General features: G+C 47.8%; 1 protein-coding gene across 2 annotated transcripts in view; it reads right to left on the bottom strand.

Annotated features, from left to right (window-relative positions):
- The window catches only part of Nipsnap2 (nipsnap homolog 2), a 30,376-nt gene extending 18,919 nt beyond the window's left edge, over positions 1-11,457 (bottom strand). Inside the window, exons 1-3 of one of the 2 annotated variants that reach the window (XM_005344538.3) lie at positions 11,342-11,457; positions 1,455-1,594; positions 1,316-1,361 (exon numbers count right to left, since the gene is read on the bottom strand). In XM_005344538.3, the coding sequence (XP_005344595.1) occupies positions 1,316-1,361; positions 1,455-1,594; positions 11,342-11,418 (263 nt within the window). In that variant the 5' untranslated portion in view covers positions 11,419-11,457. The remainder of the gene's footprint in view (positions 1-1,315; positions 1,362-1,454; positions 1,595-11,341) is intronic. The other variant, XM_005344539.3, reaches the window with a different exon arrangement.

Below are 11,457 nucleotides of genomic sequence, written 5' to 3'. Positions count from 1 at the left end.
AACCATCTGTAATGAGGTCTGGTGCCCTCTTATGGCCTGCAGGCATACACACAGACAGAACACTGTATATATAATAAGTAAATAAATAAATATTTTAAAAAAGATTTATTTTTATTTTATATGTATAGGTAGTTTTGCCTGTGCACTATGCGCACGCAGTGACTGTGGCGGTCAGAAGAGGGCGTTATATCCATTGGCCTGGTGGGGCTTAAATGAGAAAGGATCCCATAGGCTCATATATTCGAATGCTTGGTCCTGAGTTGGCGGACTTTGTTTGAGAAGAATGTTGGAGGAGGTGTGTCATGAGGGGGTTAGACTTTGAGGTTTTAGAAGTCAGTGCCATTCCCAGTTAGCTCCCTCCCTCTCTTTGCCTCATGCTTGTGGATCAGGATGCAAGCTAGAGGCAACTGTTCTACCAGCTACCTGCCTACCTGCCATCCTCCCCACCATGATGGCCACAGACTCACCCTCTGAAATGGGAAGCCCCAATAAAATGTTTCTTCTGTTGCCTTGATCATGGCATTACAGCACAGCAACAGAAAAGTAACTAAGTTATCATCATGTGGGTGCTGGGAACTGAACCCAGGTCCCTCTGCAGGAGCAGTAAGTGCTCTTAACCACTGAGCCATGCTTCCAGATTCTTTATTTTTAACTTGCTGGGGAAAAAAATTAGCCAGATAGGGTGTCATTATGTACTCCTAATTGGCCTGGAACTCACTGTGTAGACCAACCTGGCCTTGAACTCACAGAGATTGGCCTCTCTTGGCCTCCCAGGTGCTGGCATTAAAGGCATGCACCACCATGTCTAGCTGAATTTTTTGAAGTTTTAGAAAGAGTTTCACATTGCAGCCCAAGCTGCCATCCAGCCTGGAACTCACTTTGTGGTCAAGAACAACTCGGAACTCCTAATCTTTCTGTGTTCACCTTTCATGTGCTGGCATACAGACCTTGTCACCAAGGCCACCCCAGTTCCTCACACAGTGGAGGTCACACTTATAATTGCTAACCCTCCAGGCTGTCCAGAAAGGGAGATCTTTAACCACAGGCAGCCAGGAAGGCCTGAAGGGACTCAAGGTCAGTCACAGGTAGATGGGAGGGTCATCTGAGTCCTGATGGGGGGGCTGTGAGTGCTCAGAACCAAAACGCAAAACGCCCCTGGCAGCCCCCCCCCCCCAACTCAGGCCAACGTCTGAGCACTCAGCTCTAGGGGTATCAAAGCTATCGCTTCTGCTATGGAATGTTAGCTGAGCCAACACATGAAAATCATTAGAGGTGCCTCCCACCACCCCAGGAAATGACAGTTTGAGATACACACCAAATTTTGTTGTATGCGTCTAGGCATTCCGGCTTAACGTTGTGAACTGAAAGGAAAAGAAGGAAAAGAAAATGCAGTGATGAGCGTATGAACAGACAGATGGAGCCACGCACAAGGACAGCAGCTGGCCAATACTCACACTGTAACTTGTACAGACTGCTTGTCTCCTTCTTGGCCAGGAGGTTGGAGTGCGCATCTTTTCTTGGATCCACCTTCCTGACAAATAAGGACTTGAGCCAGCTGTCTTCCCGAGCTCTGTGACTTGAGGACGTCACTCTTCTAGGAAAGAATGAAAACAGTACTCTGAGCCGGGTGCTGGTGGCGCACGCCTTTAATCCCAGCACTTTAATCCCAACGAGGCAGAGGCAGGCAGATCTCTGTGAGTTCGAGGCCAGCATGGTCTACAGGAGCTGGTTCCAGGACAGGCTTCAAAGCTACAGAAAAACCCTGTCTCAAAAAAAAAAAAAAAAAAAAAAAAAAAAAAAAAAAAAAAAAAAGAAAGAAAAGAATATTCTGACTGAATGTTTTCACAACCTTAATGTTCGTTAAATTCTTTCATAGTTGCAGAAGCACACCGTTTTTTTCCATAACACTCCCCGCCACGCCTCCTGAGGCATGGTGGTGCAGTTTTAACGCCAGTACTTGAGAAGCAGAGGCAGGCAGATCTGAGTCTGAGGTCAGTCTGTTCAAGAGTGAGGACAGCCAGAGCTACACAGAGAAACCCTGTCTTGAAAAACAGAGAGAGAGAAAGAGAGAGAGAGAGGGAAGGGGAGGGTGGGTAATGGAGATCACATTCAAGTCCTCTACAAGGACTTTTCTAACTGAACTAACTCCACAGACACACACACAATTTTCTACATATATAAACTTTTTATAATTTGAAAGAAAGATTTCTGTCCCCCTCCATTTTCATGTATGCCTGTGGTGTGCACCTGGAGGCTGAGGCTGATGTGTGAATTGCCCCTGACTGCTTCCCCCCTATTCAACGAGGCAGGGTCTCTCCGGCAAACCTAGAGCTCACCACATGACTGGTCTAGCTAGTAGGCTTGCTTTGAGGATTCAGACTCAACCTTCTGAGGCTTGACTTAAAAGAGCAGTTTGGAGCTTTAAATACATTCTTTGTGCTGCTTGTGTGAGCACTTTAGCCACCATCATTCTGTAGCCCAGGCTAGCAGGAAACTCAGGGCAATCCTCCTGTCTCACTCACAAGTGCTGAGGTTAGAGGAACAAATTTGAGAGTTAATTCTCTCCTTTCACAGTGGTTCTTGGGACAGACCTGAGCAGCAAGTGTTTTTTTTTGTTTGATTTTTTTTGAGCCATCTTGCCTGTCCATTTCTTTCTTTCAAGAAAGGGGCTCGTATAAGCCAGGCTGGACTTTAACTTGCTGTATTTTTATTTTTAATGTATATACTGTGTGTCTATGCATAGGTGTGTGTGCCGCAGCAAGCATGTGGAGAGCAGAGTGACAAGAGTCATTTCTCTCCTTTCTGAGACACACTGCATCCTCCAGGCTAACTGGCCTCAAACTTCCGTCTCCACCTTCCATCTCAATACAGGTACGCTGGGATTACAGCTGTGGAGCACTGCAGCTGGCTTTTTTCTTTTTCATATTTGTTTGTTTATTATGTATTCACTGTTCTGCCTGCACACCAGAGAGGGCACCAGATCTCATTACAGGTGGTTGTGAGCCACCATGTAGGTGTTGGGAATCGAACCTAGGACCTCTGGAAGAGCAACCAGTGTTCTTAACCACTGAACCATCTCTCCATCCCTGCAGCTGACTTTTTTAAGTTGAGCTTTGGGGGTCGAACTCAGGTCATCAGGATTGTGTAGTAAGCACTTCTACCCACTGAGCTATCGTGCTGCCCCCATTTTTGTACATCTTTAAGTGCAAAAACGTACGTGCTTCTATATGACACACTTAAAGTACTAAGAATAGCATCTGATAGCGAGAAAGGGCTTAGACGGTGCTTCTGGGGAGTGGAGAGATGGCTCCCCAGTGTAGAGCAGGTGTGTGCTGTTGTGCTGGCAGAGGGCCTGAGCGCAGCCCCAGCGTCCACAGTGGGCCACTGTGTAACTCCAGCTCCAGGGGAGCCCGCAGCTCTGACCTCCGTGGGCACTGCACTCACAGGTACATACCAACACATAGACACGTAACTAAAAATGGTAAACAATAAATCTTAACGATCTCAACCTTCCAGAGCCTAAGGCAGAAGGACAGAGAGCTTGATGCAGCCTGGGCTACATAGAGATTCTTTTTTTTTTTTTTTTTTTTTTTTGGTTTTTCGAGACAGGGTTTCTCTGTGGTTTTGGAGCCTGTCCTGGAACTAGCTCTTGTAGACCAGGCTGGTCTCGAATTCACAGAGATCCGCCTGCCTCTGCCTCCCAAGTGCTGGGATTAAAGGCGTGCACCACCACCGCCCGGCTAGAGATTCTTTTTCTTCGACGTCATATAGTTTTTGTTTTGGTCATCAACCCATTCTCTGAATATTAAAAAAAACAACCTTATTTTGAAGAATCTCTAAATGAATTATAGCACATTTTATTTCAATGAAAAATTTAAAATGCTAATTTACAGAACTTTATGCAGACAGTCTCATTATGCATCTTTGTATGGTCTGGACCTCCCTGTATATGCAGACTGACTTCAAATTTGTGGCAATCCTCTAGTTTCTGTCTTCTGAATCTAGGTGTGAACCACTATGCCCAGCTTGGTTTCATTGTTGTTATATGACACAGGGTCTCACTATGTTTTTCTGGGTGGGGCCTGGAACTTGCTATGCAGACCAGGCTGCCCTCAAACTCAGAGATCTTCCTGCCTCTGACTCCTGAGTGCTGGAATTAAAGGCGTGTACCACCACTGCTTGGCAATGTTTAAATATTTTAAACACTAAATTTTTTTAATGAGTTGGACAAGAGATGGCTCAGCAGCGAAGAGCACTGGCTGCTTTTCTGGAGGACTAGGGTTCAATTACTAGCGCCCACATGCCAGCTCACAACTGTCTGTTGTAACTCCTGCTCCAGGGAGGGAACCTGACACTTTCCTTTGGCCTCCATGGGCACCAGGCATGCAAATGGTACACACATATGTAGGCAAAGCACACACACACACACTTAAAATCTTTGAAATATTTTTTCTAAGCCTTAGCTTGTTGTTTACTTAGTTACATATAAGTCTCTTAAACATGTGTGAAGCCATGTGAATACCGGTTTCTCCTATTCTTCAGAGTATACAATAGATCATTGAGACTCAGAGGCGGCCAGAGTTGGGAAGACGGCTCATTGGCAGGTGGCCTGAAGTCACTCTTGCCAGAGGAATCCCTTGTTCCAATGGTTCTTTCTCACCGAAAGCAGCACAGGGCAGTCACACCAGCAAAGGAGCTGACTGGAGTTATCAGTCTTGACTGCATCTTGCCTGCGCTTGCACCAGGTAATGCCGATGGGTTTGGAAGAGAAAAACCACGCTATTTCTTTCCTTTCTTAGGGACCGTCCCTGCCCCCACCCCCTTTGGAAAGTTTGTACTATTTTTCCACCTTCTTCTGCTGGTCCTTCTGTCTGCTCTGAATGAGCTGTTCTATCAGTGTGCCCGAAAACGTTCTGTGTTAGTCTCTCCCCAAGCCCTCTCCCCTGCATTCATCTTTATGTAGGGTATTTGAGGAAAGCACTCTTTGGTGGACCTCCGGCACCAAGAGCCCCAGTTCCTTCTTCTGGATTCCTCTATGAACTGTACACAGAGCACGGAATCCATGATTTTTGCCATGGTTGTCACTGGTGAAGTCCAGGCAGGCTTGCTTAGTACCAGCTAGCTTTTCCCATGGCCTTTATTTATCTAAAAAAAAAAAAAAAAATCAAACTGCCTAGCAGTCTCATGTAGCCCAGACTGACCTGAAATTCACTATGTAGCTAAGGCTAGCTTTGAACTCTTAACCTTCTTGTCCCTGCCTCCTAGGTGCTCAGATTGCAGGCATGTGCCCCCAGTTCCACTCTAATTGTTTTTAATGTGTCCTTCAGAAATGCAAAGATGCATGGCTATTTAATTCTTATTGCATTTAATACTTTATATATGTGAATCTAATAAAGCTGACTAAAGCTGGTATGAAAATGTTCAGTCCTGGGCACAGGATGTGTGATACACTGTCCAGTCTATCTCACTGTATAAGCCAAATATGGAGAGGGCTATGCCAAGAGCTGCCGGAGTGATAAGATCCAGGCAAGGCCTGGGTTCTTACTGAAAACCAGACAGACATATACACACACACATGGGCGCACGTGTGCGTGTGTTGCAGAGTTCCCCACTTTTTGTCAAATGCTGGACTTTAGAATAAGGTCTGTGTACTAGGCTCTGTTGATACCAAGTTCAAGCAGACGCCCATACAGTCTCCTGGGGAAAAGAGCCAGGACGAACACAGATACCACAGCCGACACAGGCTGCCAGAGCTCAAGGGGATGAGTCATCAGCTTGCAGTCAGGAGCGCAAGGGATCCAGGAGTGATACTGCAGCTCTGCCCCGGAGGCCAAGCAGGACAGATGGACAAGGCAGGTGATCATCCTAGCCAGAACAACATGTACAGGACACAGTGTCATGGGAATGGAGAACGGACTCTGGGACAGCAAAGAGCTCAGAAAGACACGCACGCAGAGAGTGGGAAGCAAGAGCCGCTTAAGGGGTCAACACGAGGCCGGTTTCTGCGCTACACCTAGACATGGTGTGGTACTAGCAGGGGCTCAAAGCAAGCCCGAAAGCAGCTGAGGCGCACTGAGCCAGCAACACAGGCAGGGAGTGCAGTTCCTGGACTCTATTATTGAAGGAAGCATGCAATAAATACCCAGCGAGTGGGACAAAGGACAGTCCGGATACAGAGATGAAGAGAAAGAATATTTTCAAAAGATACCCCTGGCACTGGGCGCGTAGCTTAAGGCAGAGCTAGGTGAGCAAGCACACCTAGTACGAGTGAGGTCCTGCCTGGGGTCAGAACTAGAGAAAAAACCAATCCTGCCAAGTGTGTGACTCTTACTTAGCACGTGGGAGGGGCAGAGTCTGGCAGATCTCTGAGTTTGAGGCTAGTTTGATCCATGTATTGAGTTCCTGGCCTGCCAGAGCTATACTGTGAAACCCTGTTTCAAAACAAAACAAAACAAAACAAAACAAAACAAAACCTCCTCACAAAACCAAACCTAAAAAACCCTGAGGTGGAGAGGATCCTACCAGGTGAAGCTAGCACCAAGGTTTAGTCAGAGCAAAATGAAGAGAGGAGACACATTTAACATTCAGGCCACAACAGCAGCAGAGGGCCTTGCTCAGGGACCCTCAAGTGTTTGCTAACTGCACAGCGTGTTAGGGGTGGGGCCAGAGCTGAGTCTGCAGTGAGAACAGGGAAACACAATCACAGCCAGTGTGACGTGAGCTCTGGGACAGAGAGGCACGGGCGGAAAGACGAGGAGGGCAGGGTCTCGGTTGGCCCGGAGAGGCACCTGAAGAAGCACCCATTGAGCTAAAGATGTAGAGGGTGAGATGACATTTGCCACGGGAGAAAGAACATCCTAAAAGCTAGTAATGGCCAAAGCCAAGAGGAGATATTGCAGCGGGGAAGCACAGGCGGGGGAAGGAGACAGGGCAGATCTATTGTAAGAAGTCTCATATTAAAGCAATGCACCCATAACCTAACTCCTGATCTGCCGCTAGAGTCGTTTTGGAGCCTGTCCTGGAACTCTCTGTAGACCAGGCTGGCCTTGAACTCACCTGTCTCTACCTCCCACGTGCTAGGATTAAAGGCATGCGCCACCACAGCCGGGCCCCATTTTTTTCATTTAGAAAAACTTCAAACACAGATAAATTGAAATAAGATAACTTATGTACTCCATGGAGATCAAAAAATTAATTTGATCTTGTAAAATGTTTTCTTTTTAACTTTTTTTAAAAAAATATTTATTTATTTACTTATTATGTATACAATATTCTGTTTGTTTATATGCCTGCAGGCCAGAAGAGGGCACCAGACCTCATTACAGATGGTTGTGAGCCACCATGTGGTTGCTGGGAATTGAACTCAGGACTTTTGGAAGAGCAGGCAATGCTCTTAACCACTGAGCCATCTCTCCAGCCCCCTCTTTTTAACTTTTATAGATTTGAAAACTGTATAGACATAATAAAACCTTTGCCAGGCGATGGTGGCGCACGCCTTTAATCCCAGCACTCGGGAGGCAGAGGCAGGCGGATCTCTGTGAGTTCGAGACCAGCCTGGTCTACAGAGCTAGTTCCAGGACAGGCTCCAAAGCCACAGAGAAACCCTGTCTCGAAAAACCAAAAAAAAAAAAAAAAAACCTTAATATTTCAGCATATACTGGACATGGTAGCAAACATTTTTAATCCCAACATTCAGGAGGCAGATCTCTGAGTTTGAGACCAGCCTGGTCTACACTGAGAGTTCCAGGTCAGCCGGAGCAACGCAACGAGACCTTGTCTCAAATAAATGAATACTTTGACATATATCTCTAGAGAACAAAGGTCCATATGCTATTATCACACCTAAGGAACATAACATCTATGTCCACTCTCTAATAAATGTTTCCATTCTCTTCCAAATGGCTTTCATTACTTTTCTTGGGAGGGGTCTTGGGGAAGGAAGGGGGTGATTAGGATCCTAATGTGTGTGTGTGTGTGCACGCGCGCGCATATACAGAAGGGTGAGACAGGGTCTCATCACATAGTCCAGTCTGGCCTCTGAGTCTCAATCCTCTTACCTCACTTTCCCAAGTCCTGATGGTAACCAGGTTTTTAAAGAATTATTTTTAATTATGTGTACATGTATGGGGGGATGGGCACGAGAGTGCAGCTTCCTAGAGGGGTCAGATTCCCCTGAAGCTAGAGTTAGAGGTGCTTATGAACGGCTTGATGTGGGTGCTAGGATCTGAACTCAGGTCCTCGGCAATAGTACACGCTCTCAACCACTGGGCCGTCTCTCCAGTCACCACAGCCTGGCTAGTGTGTGTGTGTGTTTTTTTTTTATAATGGGAAAAATGTCCTCTTAGAATTTTTTTATCTGTCCCCTTCAATGATGGAATCAAGTTCACATTCTTCATAGGAATCCAGACAAGTGCTGCTGCTGGTTAAGGGTAATGGGAATGGAGACGGTGGAGCCAAGACATTTGGAAGCAGATCTGACAACCAGTTAGAAGGCAGGGAGGGAGGTAGCATAGGCTTGGAGAAGGCCTGATTTTTGGCCTGGAAAATGGGAGACGTTCCGTTACTGGGAAGAGAGTTTTCCTTTTTTTTTTTTTTTTAATTTCGAGACAGAGTTTCTCTGTAGCTTTGGAGCCTGCCCTGGAACTTACTCTGTAGACCAGGCTGGCCTCGAACTCACAGAGATCCATCTGCCTCGGCCTCCCGAGAGCTGGGATTAAAGGCATGCGCCACCACCGCTGGGTGAGAGTAGTTTTGTGGGAGGGACATGAATGAAACCCTGGGTGGTATAAACGTTTCCCAGTGCCTTCAGGCATCAGTGCGATTGTTGGCGGACAGCTGAGAACGCTGGACCCAATACAAACCATAGCTAAATAAGATGAACTGGAGAAAACACAAGTCTGGAACCCACAGACCTGACTCCTTCCTGAAACTCACTCTGCAAGGTCACCCCAATATTTCTGTAGGCAAATCTGTGTTGGTTTTTTTTTTTTAACGTCATCTTAACCTTTTAGCCATATCAGGCACAGCTGAGCAGTCCAATAAATAATCCCCCGACAGCTGCCACATAATGCCGGCGCTGGTTGCTCTTTCCCTGTCTTTGCTGGCTCAATCTCCACGACCCAATCACCCGCAAATGTTGGCACATACTAGGGCTTGTTTCTCGGCTTCTGCCCTAGCCAGAGTCTTTTTAAAAACAATTCTCTCCATCACTGTGGCTCAAAAACAAAACACCGAAAACAAAAACTCAGTAAAAACACGCACGGTATGATGGAACCCAGGTGTCTATCCACATTCCTATATGCTGACATTTCTCACCAGCTGCCTGAGCCCAGACATTTGGTTTTCCCATTTGAATAGCCCAACACCTCAAACTTTATAAGGTTCTATACTGCCCTGGATCCTCCCTCCTTCCTCCTCTCTGGATGGCTCCCAAAAAGGACTGGCAGAAAGGGAGGGGGGAGGGTGAAAGTGTCAAGGAACCACAGGGCATTTGGCTCCAGCAGGAAGTAGGGGTACCTGGTAGGTCCAAATCTCTAAGTTACCAGCTTTACAACTCTACATTAGGTCTTGCGTGAACACCTTGAGTTTCAGCTGCCTGAAACCTGTTTTCCAAACTTTAGGGGCTCAGATGGCTTGCTCAGTAGCCACAGATGTGAGAGTTGCTTGTTCATCCAACTTGCAAATACATTACACGTGATTTAAGTAATTTGCATCTACAAGTTGCATCTGCCTCCATACAGTGGCGGCGGCGCATGCTTTTAATATCAGCACTTCGGGGGCAGAGGAAGGTGGATCTCTGTGAGTTTGAGGCCAGCCTGGTCTACAGAGCAAGCTTTAGGACAGCCAGGGCTACACAGTGAAACCCTCTCAAAGAAAAAAAAATTGCATCTGTCCTAGAAAAGGCAATAGGCCTGACACCACACCCAGAGTTCACACTTTCCCAAGTCTCTGTGAGGCTCCATCTTCTGAAATACAACCCCCGTACTTAAGATTGCTACTAAAACAAACAAGCCATATTATTTAACGTTCACACAGGGCTGGAGAGATGGTTCAGTGGTTAAGACCAGTTGCTCCTTTCCCAGAGGACCAGAGTTCCATTCCCAGCACCCATGTAGTGGCTCACAACCACCTGTGTAACTTTAGTTCCAAAGGATGGGATGCTTTCTTCTCGCCCCTGTAGGCACCAGGTATGTGCATTGTGCGCATACACATATGCAAGTAAAAATACACACAAATCTTAAAAAAGAAGTTGTTGTTCCAGGGCTGGTAAGACGGCTTAAAGGGTAAAGCACTGGTTGCTAACTAAGTCTGATGAACTAAGTTCAATTTCCCAGACCCACATGGTAGAAGAAAACCAATTACACACTCGTGCAAACAAAGGTGCACTAAATAGATCTAATTTTTAAAGAGGCAACATTTCAAGTAGCCAAGGGCGGGCTTGGTAGTGTACATCTGTAATCCGGTACCGGTTTGCAGAAAGTTCAGGCCAGCCAGGGATACATGTATCAAGACTTTGTCTCAAAAAAATAACTAGGGGCTGGGAGAGATGGCTCGGCGGATATGAGCACTTGCTGCACTTGTAGAGGACCCAGATTGAATTCCAGCCCCCACATGGCGGCTCACAACCCTCGGTAACTCCAGTTCCGGGGAATCCAAACCTTCTTCTGGCACCGGGCACATACGTGGTGCACATACGCGCAGGCAAACACTTAATACATACAAAATAAAAACACACCCTAAAAGCCGCTTAAATAGAAAATAACCATACAAAGGAAGAAAGGGACAAGGAATCTGCCGGTAAATTAGGACGGCTTTTGGTTATTTCACCAAAATGTCAAAGTGACAGATTCGGACAACTGAACACAGAATCCACTGAGGTTAGAGAAAGGGAAAAAAAAGTTTGAACGTGAACTCCGCCATCTACCACCGCTGGCCGCTGTCGATTACTTTTCTGATCCGTTCCGCTCTCAAATTTAAGTCAAAAGAGGACTTTTCCGAATCGGGACCCCGGGGCAGCTTCCCCGGGAGGGTGGCGGGGGACCTGCCATCCTGTCACTTCTTCCCAACCTGGGGTGAAGCGCCGCGACCGCGGAGCGCAGGGAGCGGAGGCTGCGGGCAGCCGTGGCCCGCGAGGCCGGCGCCGGGGTGGAGGCTCCGGCAAGGGCGGCGGCAGGACCGTGACCTTGAGCCCCGCGGGCCCGGAAAGGCGCTCCAGCCACGCCGGCCCCCGGCCGTCCCCCACCCTCCCGCGGCGTCCTCCACCCGCCCCGGGGGACCCGGCGCCCTTCGCCCCACGGCGGCCCCTCCCCGGCCGGGCCCCGGAAAGGGCGGCGCTGCTCACCGGAGCCCGGGCAGGAAGCTGCCAGGGGCGGCTGGCCGCAGCAGGCCTCCTCGCGCGAGCAGCACCCGTGCCGCCATCTTTGCTCCGGAGCCTGAAGCTCCCAGCGCCGCCGCCAC

Source organism: Microtus ochrogaster, chromosome 2, assembly GCF_000317375.1.
Source record: "Microtus ochrogaster isolate Prairie Vole_2 chromosome 2, MicOch1.0, whole genome shotgun sequence".
NCBI lineage: Eukaryota > Metazoa > Chordata > Mammalia > Rodentia > Cricetidae > Microtus > Microtus ochrogaster.
Note: the sequence above shows the minus strand (reverse complement) of the source record. Positions and strands in the feature narration are given on the sequence as shown.